This window comes from Ananas comosus, unplaced genomic scaffold, assembly GCF_001540865.1.
Source record: "Ananas comosus cultivar F153 unplaced genomic scaffold, ASM154086v1, whole genome shotgun sequence".
Lineage (NCBI taxonomy): Eukaryota > Viridiplantae > Streptophyta > Magnoliopsida > Poales > Bromeliaceae > Ananas > Ananas comosus.
The window spans coordinates 1-18,149 of NW_017890554.1; the positions used below are offsets into that span (position 1 = coordinate 1).

At 33.1% G+C, this 18,149-nt stretch overlaps 1 protein-coding gene across 3 annotated transcripts; it reads right to left on the bottom strand.

Annotated features, from left to right (window-relative positions):
- Positions 1 to 1,703: 1,703 nt before the first annotated feature.
- LOC109703868 lies at positions 1,704 to 10,384 on the bottom strand. Of its 3 annotated transcripts, none has more exons than XM_020224593.1 (12): positions 9,695 to 10,379; positions 9,476 to 9,596; positions 8,187 to 8,400; positions 7,954 to 8,113; positions 7,258 to 7,415; positions 6,289 to 6,477; positions 4,542 to 4,787; positions 4,165 to 4,369; positions 3,439 to 3,656; positions 2,959 to 3,110; positions 2,332 to 2,565; positions 1,704 to 2,223 (listed from the first exon to the last, which is right to left on the bottom strand). In XM_020224593.1, the coding sequence occupies exons 1-11, from the start codon at positions 10,302 to 10,304 to the stop codon at positions 2,343 to 2,345; spliced, it is 2,496 nt and encodes an 831-aa protein (XP_020080182.1). In that variant the 5' UTR covers positions 10,305 to 10,379; the 3' UTR covers positions 1,704 to 2,223; positions 2,332 to 2,342. The 3 variants fall into 3 exon arrangements, with proteins under 3 accessions (XP_020080182.1, XP_020080181.1, XP_020080183.1); XM_020224592.1 differs by having other exon boundaries at positions 2,303 to 2,565; positions 9,695 to 10,377; XM_020224594.1 differs by lacking the exons at positions 1,704 to 2,223; positions 2,332 to 2,565; positions 2,959 to 3,110; positions 4,165 to 4,369 and having other exon boundaries at positions 3,491 to 3,656; positions 9,695 to 10,384.
- Between the last annotated feature and the right edge of the window lie 7,765 nt (positions 10,385 to 18,149).

The following is an 18,149-nucleotide window of genomic DNA, read 5'->3' on the forward strand; positions in this document are numbered from 1 at the left end:
AAGAGGATGAAAGCCCAGGAAGAGGGCCAACGACCCCCGAATGGCAGCCCCAACCGACAGCATCTTATTTGTCCACCTTTGTTGTTTAACCTCAGAGAATCATGTAATTTCATTTCAGTATAGAACTATAAAGTAGTATAAGTATGAGAATGTTAAGCAGTTACAGGGTAATCAACTGAAAATGAATTAGTCTATTTTTCTCCCAAAAGTTTTTCTCCAAAACCCTTCTCCTTTCTCTATCCCTTATCTCTATCCAAAACTTTTTCCCTAGACCCTCACCTCTCAATCCTCATCTGTCTATCTCTCTAATCTCGTATTTCTCTTCACTCTCTATCTCAATCCCAAATTTCTTCTCATTTTCTTACTCTCTAGCCTCGGTTATCTATCTATTAGTTACCCTAGGATCCCGACCGGAGCACCAAGAACCTGATTCGAGCCAGAATGGGATATTACAAAGGGGGAGGGAAGGGATAGAAAAGGTTTCCCGCGGGAATGAGGAGGGAGTAGGGGTGTAATGTGGCCGTGCTGGGCCGGCACAGCCCACATTTCTTGGTTGGGAACTTGGGACTAAGGCTTGGCGAGTTTCGGAGCGGGTTTAGATTTGCTCGATCCGACGCCCGTCCGGACCGGAAATTTGACGGAGGTTGTAGACCCAATTTCAGACCAAACGGATCTGATCTGGTCGGGTCAGGTCGAGTCAAAAGAAAATTTTTTTTTTTTTGAGAGAAAGGTAGTATACTGTCCGCTTTATTTATTTTCTTTAGAAATAAATTTAGCTGAAAATATGAATCAACTGAAATTTAAATTTGAAACCTCGGATACTAATCGCCAAACTCTTTATCACTTGCGCTATAAACGGTCGGTGTCAAAATAAGAATTTAGGGTTTGAAACGTATTGGACCAAGTTTACTTATGTCGAGTTAAAATTTTGGCAAGAGAACAAAACTCAATCATACATCTTAAGCTTGTATAGACGAGGAGAATAATAAAATATCTAAAATTTAATATTATATTCGGCCTTCAAATTATTTTTTTCAAACAAAAAATCAAAAATAGATATTATATTTGGTATCAAGTTATTCTTTTCAAATAAGATAAATTATTTCATAGTTGAAGTATATTATCCTACCAATTTATAGATACCTAAACTTCAGAAGGAGTACAAATCAAACTCTTTTCTTACAATAATGCTAGAAATTTTTTTCAAATAAGTTATTCTTGAATAACATATTCCAACACTCAAATAGAGCTGAAACATATGTCTAGCTTTGTATTTTCAAACTTAATAAAAGGATACACCGACATTGAATAAGATGTTCATGCACTCAAAAATGACCTGTCTTATTCATGCATCCAAATAGGGCTTTAGTCCTTAGCTGGGTATCGAATCAATAATTTAATGACACTACAAAAAAATAGGCATATACCAGCAGCCAAAACTGCTGGTAAAAAATACAAAAACTGCTGATAATATTTGCTCCAGCAGTTCTAAAACTGCTGATAAAAATTCAGGTGACCGTTACAATATCATTGCTGGTATAACCCTTTCCCAGCACTTTTACTAGCCATTGGTGAAGATGATCTCTGGCAACAGTTCTTAAACCGTCGTTAAAAGTACAAAAAAAACACTAGCATAAGACGCATATACCGACAGTTTATGACCGTTGGCAATTTAAAACTAATATGAAAAAAAAATACTAATATCAACAAATTACAATAGAATTTTTCCATTTGATATTAATTATAAAACCAACAATCTGTTATATCCGAAAAAAAAAAAAGAGTTATATGACTAAATTGCAATAAGATGATACAATCATCCTTGAAACAAAACTATAAGCAATGATCTAGAGCAGTGACAAAGGCAACATATATTCCCATGAATGAATCTCCTATGACTCAATTAAATTGCGAGCATCGAAATGTTCCCATGAATGAATCTCCTAGGACTTAGTTACGAGTTATAACAGCCCTCCATTACTCTCCGCTCAGCTGCTAGACCAGCAGCAACAGAGGGAGCTAAATGCCTCAAGCTATCGGCTTGATCATCATCCTCCTCTACACCTAATTCACCAGGCACTGTCAAAGGAAATAGAGACTCGACATCTTTAAGCGTCAAAAGCGGCTCATCTCTGAGCTTCTTAACTTTCGTGCTCATTATGGAGCACGCACTCCTGCTCCTGTTTAACTTCTAGATACTCTCTCCTCGATGCTATCCTTCACCTGTAATGAAGAGTAAACAGATTATGTAGGTGAGAAAGATAAAGAGTAGAGTGAGATGAAGAAGAAGCTACATTCATACGATGAATCGGTGTATAAATGTTTTCTTGCCCTGTCCAACTCTATGGATCCGGTTTATGGCTTGTGCTTCCGCTGCAAGGTTGAGCAATGGCTCCACTAAAATGACATGCTGTGCTTCCAAAAGATTGAGACCATTTGCTCCATGCTGGATTAGCATCAAGAGGGCTTTGAATGGACTTCTCACTGGAAGGCATTCTTTTTGTTTTGCCACTGTTAGCAACACTTATGTCTCCTTTGAATTGGGCAAGCGCCACTTGTGATTTCCTGTTAGTCAAGTTACTATTTTTGCTTAGACGATATGTTAAGGTAACATACACATTCAATTCTTTTAAAGAGTACAGAAAATAGCACTATCCCGATGAACTATGATCCAAGGTACGGCATATTTAAAGGAGAGCCTTCGCTGTACAGCGCACATTAGTCATTTCATGTGCCCGGATGCTTAGGTGGGATCAAGAGAATTTTAGTTATTTCAGGTGAAAAGTACGGCAAACGAAAATTATTATTAATAGGAAGTAGGCGCTATATGGCATAAATGATTGGAATCTGACCTACGTCTACAACTTTACCATAGCACTGGATAACTTCACCATAGTACTAGAACAGCCCATTGTAATAAGAATGAAGTGAAACTTATAAAAGTTGTATAGTCTATACCTGCCTCCTTTCATCCGGACAAACATGACACCATTAGCAACCGAAGCATGCTCCAACAAACCAAGGACATCGTTCCAGCTGGAAAAGACAAGAATTTTGGCCTCTTTTTCAGTAGATATTATCCACAAGATTCTTCTGGCGACAGCTTCAATCTTGGCAAGGAAGAAACAAAAAACGATGGAATTAGTGTATTCAACTTCGTTAAAAGAAAAAAACGATGAAATTAGTATATTCAACTTCGTTAAATACAATCATTTTTTTGGCAAGTAAAGGGTGTAAACATAAGAAATTAACTTCACATTCAAGTCTGATACAAAGTATGTATTCATAAATAGGAAAAATTTACTGGGGTTATAGGTAATTATCTTTTACTTCAGATAAGTGCATACTGGTAAAATAAAAGGTTCAAGAGCTTGAACAAATTCCTCTTGTAGATACACAAACATGGAAGAGAAGATATAAAAGGGAACATGGCAACACCTTTGTACCGTAGGATCCTTTTACTATGATAGAACTTTCTGAAACATTTTCAGTTTGGTGAGAATTTAAAGATGTGGGAGAAGTTTCCTTATTTTTCTTCTCAACCACATACGCAATATTCTCAAAATCTGTACGTTGACGACATGAAGGACACATAATCCATTTCTGGCCATACTTTCCAGAATGTCCTAAAGCCCGTTCGGACATTTGAAGACAACCTGCAAAATCCCATATTATGGTTAGCAAAAAAAAGAAATTAGACAAATTTTTAAGTAACAGCAAAACGAACCTAATAGAATTCATTTAACCACCCATGTTACTCATCTCTGAAGGTAAGCAGCGCATCTAATGAAGGAAAAAGTATGAAACAAAGAAACTAAACTGTACAGAAAAATGATTCCTAGGTAAAAAAGACTAACTCATAACAAAGATAGTAGATAATCTACATAAAAAATAATAGCAGCAGTTTTCATAAATTGAAATCACAGTAGCCACATTTTATTCTTTTTTTCCAAAAAAGTAAAAAAGAGAAGTAACATTAATGCACAATTTGCAAATACAGAGCATGTGTCTCAATCGTGCACGGACCTTAGGGATTCACCAAACTAATATCACATGGTGTTCATAAGACTAAAGTTATGACATTCTTTCCAGCTTGTAGTTTATTAGGCATGAAGAGAAACCATAAGAACAAGTCTAGTGTCGTAAAATTACAATAACACTTACACTTGCAACATAAGGAATGGCCACATTGAAACATCATTTTCTGCTCATAGTATCTCTCTTGACAAATAGGGCAAGGTTCATCATCAATCTTATTCGCAGTTTCTTCCACAGAAACTGAAGAAGTCTGGAAATTAGCATTATCCTGAGCCTTGGAGAAGGAATTAATGCACTGATTCTGTGTTTTCTGATTGGAAAGCACCAATCCCTCAAAGAAAAGCGTTAAAACCATATTCAGTTATCTCTCAAGAAGGTAACAGACAGAATGGTTCACAGTAAAAAAGAGACCCAAAAAAATAGTCAAAAAAGCAATCAACTAAGTATGAATATGTACGCAGAGTCTATCAGGGAAAAGAACATGTGCAGGAAAGTAAATTCACCTTTAAGTAGCGAAGCTGACCCTTTATACACGCCATCGAGGATAAGGATGAAAATTTGTCACTCGATAACTGCATGCTTGTTGGAATTAAATCTTCTCTAGTAAGGACATTAATGGCGCTAGGCTCATCCTCTGTCTCCTTAAGGCGCAATCGCGAGGTAGACATTTTAATCTCATCAGGAGCACGCAAAAACTGAGCTTGAGCAATTGATAAGAACCTTGCCTGAGAGTATTCCTTGCGCATAGCCTAAATACGATTAAAAGAAAACATACTAATGGTATCACAAAAGGATCAAAGATAGGATAAGTCTTTAGAAAAGAAATTACTGTGTGGCACAACAATTTCAAAACAACTTATTTACCATTAGTTTCCGAATGAAATTACTAAAATACCCTTAACCTAAAGAGAATAATTGCATACTTATTTTCCCATCACCATCTGTTAGTAGCTTGCAATCTGATTAGATAGAATTATGATTACATGCTACAGTTTCAATCACCAAATAATTCCATACTTATTTTCCCACTTGCACTAATTTAAGTGACTAATGCAATTGAGAAAGCCTTGAATTTAAGTTTTCAATTGCAACGTGATTGGACATAATTATGATTACATGCTACGGCTTCAATCACCAAATAATTGCATACTTATTTTCCCACTTGCACTAATTTAAGTGACGAGAAAGCCTTGAATTTAAGCTTTCAATTGCCAAAAAAAGGGAAGCAAAACAATAAAACAATCTGGCATGTATACAGACCTCAATACAGCATTTCTTTCTTTTACAGATAAACAGATTACTAAAGAGGCCTTTATGCCTCTTTTCTTTCCCCCCATCCTTTTAATGCTTTAATCTATAGGAAAATATTAAATGCAACTTAGCACTTTACATATATGACGGTTGATAGATTAACAGGACCCTCATGTTTCCAAAATTGAATGCGGTGTCAAATTACTTCTTCTACGTCGTCGAGTTTCAAGAGACAGTTCAACCGTAGCAGATTGATGCAATATAAAGATTCTTGGCCCATTTTTCCTACGAAAAAGCACATACACATTTGTTGCCAGTAAGGGCTAGTAAAGTTTTTGTATCATCTCTACCATGAAGAGGCTGATATATAATTGACAGAATACAAGTTTGAATAAAATATAAGACTAGTATAAGAAAGTAGATCGCAGAGAACTGGTAACATATCGTGTCATTCAAGAACAAGACATCCTGCGCTTTTGCGGTTGCAAGAACCTGGAACAAACTCCTTGACCCCCAAAATAGATGCTCTTAACTTAAAAGCTTTTGCTTATAGAGGTAGAAAAAATGGATTTAATGTGAAAAAAAAAACCTCAGTTCTTTCTCCCTTCTCAGTAAGGCACTTCCGAAGAAGCTTTAGCCGGGCCAAATAAGCCCGAAAGACTGATAGTCTCTACAACCATGAGATATCATTTGATGATTAAATCAAGTCGATTTAGTATGTGCCCCTTGAAATCATGCATATCCCTCCAAAGTTCGAAATATCACAAACACCCCTATGAAAGCACAATATTGTTTCGCAAAATCAAATTTTGGCTCTTCTTAGAGAAATATTTATAATACTTTAAAGAGTACGATTTATATTATGCACACAAATATAAGGGGGCATGCGTGATATTTTGAACTTGTAAAGGGCATCGACACAACTATGTCATTAGAGGGGCAAAAGTGAATTTTTTTCTAACACTACTTATTTTTGACAATTAAGCAAAATAGTTATACCTTCACGTGGTTGCTCGGAAATGCTGAAGTACGCAGAGTTTCTTGTGTCCCATCCATCAATTTTCTCTTTGGTATACTCAAAATAAAAGCGGCTTGATCAGGAGTGGCTGCTGTAGATGTGATTCTATAACCACTTTCCCATCGGCGATGAATGCCCTCACTAGGATAAAGAAAATCTAGCTCTACTACCTACATCACAAGGGCATTCATGAACCAAGCCATTCATTAATTGAGCAATCCCAAGTTCTTTAATAATTGAAAAATAAAAATCACTAATGGCAAGTTGAAGAACTTAATGAAATGCATAATTTCAGAAGAATATTTTTAACACTTCTGTACAAATCTCGCAAACTTATGAGAATTAAATTGTATGTGTGAAATCACAACTTTTTCAATGTGCAGAATAATTTGTCAATTTCATCAAGATATGGGAATATCGGCATTTTGTTTCTCTTCCAATTTTTAGAGGAAATTTTAACAGGTAAAGCATCAAAATTCTGTCCTTCAGGTCTTTCCAACAATGTTGAGAAGAGACCGAGTTTCATATAGAGTTAAATCTTAGTTACAAATACAAATGAAAATCCACATACACACTTAACACATATGAAGAACAGAAGAAGATCTCAAAAGACAAGAGAAGCAAAAAAGAAAAGAGGGTGATACGCACATGAACGAGCATCTTTAGTGAAAGAGAAAATGCTGGTTGCTACACAAGTAGAGATTTTGGTAACAAGAAAGACACAAATTGTTTGCTTTAAAAACTGATTTCTACAACTATGAAAAGAAAAGTTCAAATACCCAGTTATGGTCACACCAAAGTGGAACAAAAGGAGAGACATGAATTCGAGACACTAATTAGTCAGTAAGCCAAAAAGGCATTTACCACTGAACCAAGCATTGGCCCCTTCAAGTTACAAAAATGAAGAATATAAATATATTCAAACATATAGAAGTGTTAGAAAACATTACCTGATCAGAATAGCCGGAATTCCGTGACATAACAACCCCCCATCGATTACCCGCAGTGGTCATGGATGTTACGTGAAAACCTTCTTTCCACTTTTTGTTAATCCACTTATAGGGAAATGACTCGCTGACTTTATATGACTGTTGGGTGTACGAAGTTCCTAACACCAAAAATCAGGACCAAGGTTGGGAAATGAACTATTTTTATAAGTATTAAAAGGTACATAAAAAATGAAGATATATTTTTATGCTTGCAAAAGAAAAGAACTACTTGGTGAAAACAGATAAACTTTCTGTATTAGATTGCTTACGGAAGATTTCCACTTTCTTCCCAATGATGGGACATCCAAATTGATGGTCGGCTCTATTAAACATGATCTACACTATTAGAAGTATCTAGGTATCATATCAAATTCCATGATTTTTAGACATCTTTTGTCTAGTGAAGGTCTCAAAATGTGTGCGTGCGCGACTCTTTTCCTAAAAATATGTTCCATTTTAGAAATGTTTACTATTTAAAAATCACTTCTCTCAAGAACTGGATGCGTCCACAACTTAATATAAGGATGTTTTTGTAAAATATTGCACTTTTGAGGGTACAGTATGGAAAAGATGACTGATGAGAGTATAACCATAAAAGAGAATTACATAGAAACTAAAGAGTTACCTGTATGTTTTCTCTAGCGAACCGTTGTTTACCTTTTTCATCATGACTGTCAGACTCAACTAAGGTCATCCTATTACGGAAGAAAAGATTGAACTCATATTTCCTCCTCTGCAAATCTATTGCTTCCTCCACTGATGCAATTACATCAACATCATGCGATTTTTTTATAAGAAATAGCTTGGCCTCATAGACCTGGAAAATCAAATATATAAGACAACTAGTTAAACATAGTACTAGCGACATACGAAAATATTGTGCAACCAACCTGGAAGAGTATATCTAATTCGCACTGGATGCACAAAGAGCCATTCCCATCGTAGCAGTTTGGACAGCATCTTTGCCGTTCAATATCCTCATCCTTTGGGTTCCCTAATGTTTGATCAATTTCCAAAATTCGATCTGTCAAAATTTTCCTAGAATCTTGCAAAGATTCTAGACCACGAAGGATATTGTACCTTAAAACACTTATACTACAAGTCCTGCACAGAAAGCAAAATAAGATCTGAGATAAATAAATCAATTAATTTATAAATAGTTAGTTTATTCCATCGATTTTGTCCAGTCTTTTAAAAGGATGAGGTGCAAAACGGCAAAAACTGGCTCCTAGAGCCTAGGATCGAGGCATACTTGCAAGTCCATGCCTAAAGAAGATGAGGCAAATATTCACATATTTTAAAAAACACAGGAACTAGAATTCAGCATCTATATATGATCAAATCATTTAATTGCATTATTACATTGTTAATGACATTGGGGTATACATTACATCAGGCTCCACCAAGAAATTAATGAATCTTAATTGAATAACAAAGTGGAGAAACTATAGTGCAGCCTAGCTCCGTTCATATTATCCCCTGAATCTCAATTACATTAATTGAACCCTGTATTCTACTTCATAAAAAATTAAGGGGAGAACTAATTATTATTATTAGTATCAACAATATTAAAGAATCATCGTGCAGATCGAGTACAAGATAAAATGAGGAAATAGATGCTACACTTTCGACAGAACCCAAAGAGGAGAGTAGAAACTTTGGAGCATCGAGCAAACAAACATTTGTAGGAACAGATGAGGATGTTGACAATACTAATAAGATGTTCAGAATCAATCTCAAAATAATGCATTCTATCAACATTAACCTTACAGAGAATGAGATGACAAAATTACAGTGGTACAACCAAACATGCTTCAGTACAAACTCGAGAACAAGAACAGAAATTATCAAACCAATCAGTCCAAAGCTGAATTTTACTATCTCTTCCTAGGACAGTAATTCATTCCAAAGTATAAATGAACATGCAGGAACTTTATCGCGCCAATTACTTTTAACTTCAACTAAATTTCGGTTTCGAAACAAATTTAAAAGAGATGAGAATGTAGATGATTGAACATTGTCAAAAAACTGGATAATATCTCCCACAAATCGCAAGCGAATCCAAAAATTAACTCCTGAAACCCCCCATTACGAACACTTCGGCTTAATTGAGAAGCTATTCGAGATCTCTAACACTGCGAGATCAAAGCCAAAAATGAAAGAAAAATCAATAGCTCACCTCTCCCGATCGTGGAATCGCGTGTAGATCCAAGTGAGAAATCGCCCGGAGAAGGCGATTGAGTGCGAAATCTCCGAAAATCCCAATCTCTTGAAGCAGCTCGAGCTCGTGGTGGAGATCTCCGATTTGAAAAAAAAGAAAAGGGGGAGTAAGAGAGAGAGAGAGAGAGATCAGAGCAAATTATTAAAAGGTTCACAGAAGTTCATCTGAGCGAAGTACCTTTGAGCGTCTCTAAGAGCTCTTTCTCCCTCTCTTCTAGTTTCTGCTTCTCATCGGCGACGTCCTTCTCCGCCTCCTCAATCTCTTCAGCGCCGAACACATCGCCTGTCTCCTCATCCTCCCCCAATGTCCACGGCTTGTACCCCTCGATCGTTCCCCACTCTTCCTCTCCGACGCCTCGCCCTCCTTCTTTCGAGGCGACCTCCCGATCAATGTCCTCGAACACATCGCCCTTACTGTCCGACGCGGCGCCCTCCGCCCACGGATCGCCGCTTCCACCGGTGAATCCCTTCACGGCGTCCTCCACCGCCTCCGATACGAAGGCCTCCTCACCGCCCTCGGTGATGTCGCCGAAGACGGAGTCGACCTCGTCGAACTCCGGAGAGAGCTTCCAGGTGCCGTCGTCGTCATCGCCCCCGTCGCCTCGAGAGGCCGAGTAGAATCTCAGCGATCGGAGGAGGAAGCTCCGAGTGGGGTCGCGACCAGAGAAAGGGAGGCGAGGATTGGGGCGTGGCGGTGGAGGGAGGGGAGAGGAGGAAGAGGAGGACGACAATAGGGTTAGGGTTTGTAGGCGGAGGGGGAGTGGCCGGGAAAAGAGTTGGCGGAGCATCGTTGGAGGAGGAGGAAGATGACCATTTAGAAGGTCTAGGCTTTTAGAGGTTTTCTTCCGTTGGGTTCTATTGACATGGACCGGACCGGATTTGGACCGAGCAAACACTAATAAAATAAGCTAATAAAATAGGGCCAATATTATTTATATAATTAAAAATTATTATCACTATACCAGCGGTTTACTAAATATTACAGAAAATATAAAAAATGCCGGTATAATATAGTTTTAGCAGCAGTTAGCTTAACTGCTGGAACAAACCTTATTTATTGTAGTGTGAAAACTCATGCTGTATGAAAATTTTTCTTTATGATTGTATGAGTTTAATATTAGTTATTTGAAGAGCCTTGATATTCATAATATGATAAAATAGTATATTTCACTTATGAATTGATTTATTTTATTATAAAAAAAGACTTGAAGGGCAATATAATATCCATTTGAGGTATTGCCAAATACCATAATCAAGTAAATTAAAATAAATATGCTAAGAGAAGAGCTACTATACTTTCAAAGGTATAAGTGAGTTGGTGCTTTTAATTTTATAGCCCTTGGGTCAACCCGGTTTGACCATTTCTGACATTTGGATTACTATTGTTATCTTAAGAGGACCACTAAACTCTAAGGTGGACCACTATCATCCTAATTATATAATTCTTAATTCAAGAACCAAAAAGTCGAAAACACTAACACTTTTTGCTTTCAAAAGCATAGTAGCTCTAACAAATGCTAATTAAGATATTTATATATCAAAACAAAGCCTTAACCTGTTGGTTATATATAAACATCAATCTTAATCCTTGCAACCAAAGATTCTTGGGATGAATTACAGATGCACTTGTCACATGCTTGATTACAAGACTCCGAACAACCAAACAACTAGTTACCAAAAGCATAATTTGCTACTGAAATATTGTATCGCTACTGCCTCCTAGTGAGTACTAGTGAAGGACCCGCGCGTTGCGGCGGAACGACTTCATAGAAATAAATAAATAAATAAATTTAAAAATAACAAAATAAAGAGTTAAAAAATTATATAATATAAACAACCGAAAAATAAACAATTAATTAAAATTTGAGAATAAAAATATCACATACCTCATTATTTAAATCATAATACATTAAAATGTGGGGATTAAACTGTTATTCGTCCTATATTTTTATTTTAAGGATGAAAGTGTAAATTCAATCTTTCAATTTTTTTTATCCAACTTTTTATATGTTAGATTTGAGCAAGTCAACGATATTTTGACAATTCTCGCAATTAAATTTTATAAAATATAAAATTAATTTAAATTCTATCAATCTTTTTTTTTTAATGTATAATCTAGCTANGTTGCAGCTTATTTCCTGTGCTAAAAATTGTTTGATTGATCTTTATATTCATTTGGTTAAAGTAAAGGGATTAAGGATAATATGATTTTTGGGCGAAAATATATGGATTGTCTCGGGCTCTCGGTTCTTATCTATGTTCCGACCTCGTTCCTGTAGTTTCTGATTGAACATTTTAGTTCCTGAACTTTAACATATATTTCAAGTAATTATATTATGATGTTCATGTACTTTGTTTTGCTCGTTGTGGAGCGCTTGTTCTGCTTGGCTTTTTGAATAATTTCTCTATGAGCAATAATCGGAAATTAAACAAATGGGAAGTAGGAAGATTCTGCTGTTGCAAGAAGCTTCAGAATTAAAAGCTTGTTTTATTTTTTATTTTTTATTTTTTTAATTTTTTGCTCCATTAGAAGCTTTTTTGTAATAACAATATTTCTGTAAAAACTCAATAAAGCAAATTACCACTTTTGGTCCTTAAACTATGGGCATGTGACTCTTTAGTGCTTAAATGTTAATTCGTTACAATTTTTGGCTCCAAGTTTCTAAATTATTGTAATTAATTCGCACAACTCAATGTTATTTTGACAAATATTGATTAATTATTAACTAGTGAAGGACCCGCACGTTGCGGCGGAATAATTTCGTAGAAATAAATATATAAATAAAATAAATAATAGTAAAAAAAAGAGTCAAAAAATTATATAAAAAAATAACTAAAAAATAAACAACTATTACTGTAATAAAAATATAAAAATAAATTATAAGAAAGATTAAAAAAAAATAAAGGTAAAAATCATACTAATAAAAAATTATATATAACTATATTTTTTAGAAAAAATAATTTATTATTCTTACATTTTTGCCTCTATTCTTCTTTTATCTATCTTATCTTTTTATTTTTATTTTTTTTTACTTTTTTTATGTTTCATTTTTAAATTTCCTTCCTTATTTTTTATATATTTTTGATAATTCTTTTATTCAGCTTAATTAAAATTTATATTTAATACAAATAATTTAACTTATTTAAAAATTATTTATATATTTTAAATTTTTATAAAAATAAATAAAAATTTAGATTGAATTAAAAAAATTTATAAATTTTTTTAATCATATATTAAGAGAACAAATATATAAAAAAAATTAAAGAGAAAAAATTAAAGAGACAAAAAAAGACAAAAAAAAAAAAATCCCTCCCCTCTCCCTTGCCGCCAACTGTTTCAAAACTGAGGATTCATATATACTATATAGATATAGATGTTGAAGTGATGCAACATCTTAATTATTGTTGCATTATTTAGCGAAAAAATTGGGTTGTGAGATTTAATTACAGCAATTTAGAGAGTTTAAGTCAGAAATTATATTGAATTAAAGTTTCAAAACTAAAATGTGATGGTCCTCAAAAAAGACCAAAACTGTAATTTATTCTAGAAAATATTCTAGAAAATATTCTATGGACTATTCTTCGTTTTTATATAATATAATAAATAATTAATTTGGTGTGATTATTTGATGCTTGGATAATATTTTTTAAAAAATTAAAATTTTATAGTCTATGCAATAATTTCTCCTATAATTGCTCAGCTACCACTTAGGTAGTCAAATGTACTATATATTAATATTTTAAAACCACAAGGGTGGAATCCCCTGTTAAAGCTGTAGCACAACTTGTATGAAATTACAAATTAGGGTTAGTTGCACTGTTAGTCCTCAATCTTTATCCCTTTTTTATTTTGGTCCTCAACCTCTTATTTTTTGTAATTAGATTTTTAATCTTTAAAATTAATTGCACTATTGATATGTAACTTCTTCATATTTTCTCACTTTGGTCCTCAACATTTTAATAATAAATTTTATGCAATTGAGAGAGAGAGAGAGAGAGAGAGAGAGAGAGAGAGAGAGGGGGTAGGGCTGTCGAACTAGCTCGCTGTATATATGTCAACTCGTGTTCGACTCGAAATTGGTTTGGACTCTGCTGGCTCGTTCAATCTCGCTGTATATATGTCAACTCGTGTTCGACTCGAAATTGGTTTGGACTCTGCTGGCTCGTTCAATCTCGCTGTATATATGTCAACTCGTGTTCGACTCGAAATTGGTTTGGACTCTGCTGGCTCGTTCAATAAACGAGCCGACCACGAGCTAAATCAGCTGATCTTAGCTTAACTCGTGTTTGGCTTATTATGACTAAAAAATAAATAAATAATATAGATAAATATTACTTTGTCTAATATTTAGCAAATTTGAATACTATTTTTAAGTTTTCGCTTATCGTTAGCGCAACTTTAAAATTTTAATACAATACTAATTAGTTATACGAAGAGCAATAGTAAGCACCAATAACAATATTAACAATAACACCAATTATAATTCTAGCTAGCTTGAAATAAATTTGACCTAGCTTGGATTATTTTCGAGTTGATCTCGAGCTGGCCCCAACTCATTCGTGTTTTTTTCGTTTACGACCCTAATTATAATACATCTAAATAAATAAATAAATAAATAAATAAGAATAATAATTAAGTACTTTGAAATGATGGAAAAGTTTTCTTATGAATCTCTTGTAGGTTAGTTACAACCCCACAATATGTTTAATACCAACACTCCACTAACTCTCTACTTTCTCTTTCACTTAAAATTTCCTTTGACATGCCCACACATGCATGCAATTCCCCATCAAATGATGTTCAACAAACCTTGGATACCTTTTCCTCAATCATTCTCCATTAACCTACTCCTAAACACATATCTTATTCACATAAGTGGAGCTAATTAGTGCTTTTTTCTGACGTCATCTAATTCGCCTTTTTCTTCGGGTCATCTGGTGGTTCTGATAATTGGTTCGCAGGTCGCGATCGAAATCCGGCGACGACCGACTCCTGCGATTCGCGTCTCTTTCGATTCCTCTCCTGCGCGATCGATCGATCGATCGATCGATCGATCTATCTATTGAAGGAGAGAGAGACAAAATAAGACAGGTCAGATTAGCCTCTAATCAACTCCAAAGGTCATGATCCCCACCAACTAAAGATTCTAGGGCAAATTAAACTATGTAGCCTTTTCTCAACTCTTCTTTTTTTTTTTTTCCTTTTTTTTAAGCTTTTCCTTTTTAAAAAAAATGCTTCATGCACATGCTTTCACTTTGGTTTGCATTATTCTATAGTAGAATTTGAGAAAATAGGGCTACTTCTCACATGTATCTAAGACCATATTTATTAAATAAGTTAATTGAATATTAAATAGCTCAACTCAAGTGGTAATTTTTTTTTTTAATAAAATCAATGGGTTATTATTAAAGCTATAGGGATTATTTCAATAAAAATATCTTTTACAATCACAAAGAGACATGTCAAAATTAGTTGGTGAGATGAAACACATTTTAGAAATATTTAGCAAAAAAAGAAATATTAAAAAAAAATTCTAATGGGATTTTTAGCTTGTTTTGTGCTGTTTCTCATTAAAGTGTCCCCTCTCACTTGTCAAATTACTACTTATATGTTATTATCTTTAAGAATTGACTAATCATCTAAACTTTAAAGTACACTATGAAAGTACATATAATATTACTGACAATAATAAAAGAATTACTTCAGGTCAGAGATTCGATCCTTTGTGTAGACATTTTCGAGAACAAAGTTCAAATAGAAATAATAATATCTAACTAATTTTTAGATCGGTGAAACTTAAATGCAGGTCGAACTCAAGTGCAGTGAAGTTTAAGCTTTTCCGAAGTCAACTTTTTGTTAGTTGTATGTTTTAATGAGAGTTATTTGTTTTACTAAAAACTTAGAGAGTGTTTGGTTCTTCGTAAAACCGTGAAAAATAATTTAATCAATTAATTGCTGCTGTGAAAATAATGCGATATTTTAATTATTTTCTCGTCATCAATTAGAATATTACTATATCACTTCCACATTAAAGATATGTTAATATTTAGTCAACTATATCGACCGTTTCTAGAGCAAGTGGCAAAGGGTTTGGTGGTNACCGACCGTCCTTATAACAAGTGGCAAAAGACTTGGTGATTGATATCCGAGACTCAAGTTTGAATCCTAATTGATTCACATTTCTAGCTAAATTTTGTGGTACTTGACAATAACGATTCAAAAAGTTCGAGCCAATAATCGCAATCAATTAAAATTTGAGAATCAAAGCATCTGCATCCAGTAATTTGACACCAAAAGTGTAATTTAATCATGTCAACAAGTTGGATTTTCAAATATCTGAATCTGAATCGAGATTTGACGAATTTCAAAAATTCATATCCAAAATTGAATCTGACTAACAATCACAAACCGGAACCAAAGTTCGAACCCGAAAATCTAAACTTAAAACAATCATTTTTTGTTACCATATTTCAACACACATTATATTAAAATCAAAATTTTCAAAATATAAATTTAAACATAACATTAAACATTCATATATATTATATGTTAGGCTGAATTATAGAAAATTCTCTTATAAATACTGGTATTTTTACTTTTTCTCTCAAACGTTTAAAAATCTATATTTTATCCCTCAACATTTCAATTTTTTCTCCATTAGGGTTCAATCACTATTCCGTCTACTTCTTATAATTTATATTAAAAAAATCCTCCTAAATGATGAAAATATATTAAAAAATTATTTTTTTAAAAAAAGTATGGACAATTTAGTCATTTTATCTTCTCCACTAAAATTGTATATCTCTAAAAATATTTTTTAAAATTTTAGGAGACGAAATATAAATTTTTGAGAGTCAGAAAAGGTAAAAATGCAAATATTTATAAAAAAATTATGTAATTTAGTCTATATACTAATATAAAATCTATTCGAATTTGAATTATATTGGAATTCAAATTCATCAAATTTTTATTTTTCATATATCAATTACTACAATAATAAATTAATAATAATAAAATGTAACGACCAAAAGGGAATCTATACACCGTACACCACTGATGTCACACCACTGCCACGTGGGCCCACCATCACCCGCACCGGACCAATCATAGCCGTCCTTTTCCCATTCCACTGCCACATCAAGAGGTTATTCCATGCACCGAGTGTATAACTACATCTCATACACCGCAAGCTTAAAACCCCATGCTTTTTTCGAATATGTTAAATGCCATTTAAAAGTTTTAAACACCAAAAATCACTTTTCATTTTTTTTTTCAGTAAAAAAATATTTCAAATATACTTTTTTTAAGATGTTGTTATGGGGCCAATTAATTTTATTTTATTTTATTATTCCATATAAGATAATAAATACTATAATTATGAGTGATCTGATAGTTTTGTATAAAAATAATATTAAAAAAGATATAATACTAAAATATATAATTTTACTATTTTATATCATACTGATAAATTGCTAATACATTGATGAAAAAATTAATAAAAATGTACAGAACTTACATAAATTATCGACTATTTTGATTTGGCTATCGAATATTTTAAAATTTTGCAATTTATTTGATCTGAATAAGTTGAAAGTATTTTGATTTTAACATTTAAATATATTATTATTTAGGTCTACATATTTAATTAATATATTTTATGTAATTCTCACAAATATAAATTTATAAAAGTAAGAAATTAGTTTAAATTTTAAAGAGAAAGTGCTGTCGACTGACTAAAATCAAACAAACTGAAAGATTGAATACTAAAATCAGAAATTTAAAAGATTGAATAAATTCAGATAAATTTAGTAAATTTTTTCCAAATAAATATACATAGGAGTAAATAATTGTATGAATAATTATTTTTTCTTTTCATTTTTTTAATGGTTATGAAATTTAAATCTCTGCACTTTGAATCAGCAATTATTTTCGATTCGATTATTTAATCAAATCTGTAAAATATTAATAAATTTGAATTGTACACTCATTACTAACATAGAAAAAAAAATCATAAAAAATATATCCTTTTTATTATTTTCCTGCCACATCTAATCATTAAAAACTCATGCTCCTTACAAATCCAATGCACCATGCACAATGGCATTTCCGTAATTTTCTCCAAATCCAAGCCCAATAACCGAGGCCGATACGTAAAAGTGTATTCAGATCCCTCAACTATCGACAATTTTAAAATCGAGCCCTCAATTATTTCCCTTTTCTCTTTGATAGAGTTGTAATGTTTAAGTTACATTAATATTTAGTTACAAATAATAATTTTAATTGTTAAAACTATAAACTCTCCTCAATAATAATTTTAACTCATTAAATCAAAATTTTTATTAAATTAATTGGTGAATTCATCCAATTTAATCACCTTAATAAAGTTATTAATTTTAATAAAAAAATATTTTTTTTAAGAAAAAGAAGTTAACCGAGTCACGATGAAGATTAAAATAGTTAAGGAGGCCATTTCGAAATAGCATATAGTTGAGGGGTCTTCAAGACATTTTTACCTTAAAAATGGAAGTTTAGGGGGGGCTCTTTTACAATCTACTATAGTTGAGGGGGCTCATGTAGTTTTACCAACACTATAACGCTGCTGTTTTTTTTTTTTTTTTTTTTTTTTTTTTTT

Excerpts from the sequence above, each read along its gene's own strand:
- LOC109703868 (XM_020224593.1), bottom strand. The coding sequence starts at position 10,304 with ATGCTCCGCCAACTCTTTTCCCGGCCACTCCCCCTCCGCCTACAAACC. Across the intron at positions 8,401-9,475 it reads CGATTCCACGATCGGGAGAG|GACTTGTAGTATAAGTGTTT; the intron begins GTGAGCTATTGA and ends CTTTCTGTGCAG. Across the intron at positions 8,114-8,186 it reads AATTAGATATACTCTTCCAG|GTCTATGAGGCCAAGCTATT; the intron begins GTTGGTTGCACA and ends TTGATTTTCCAG.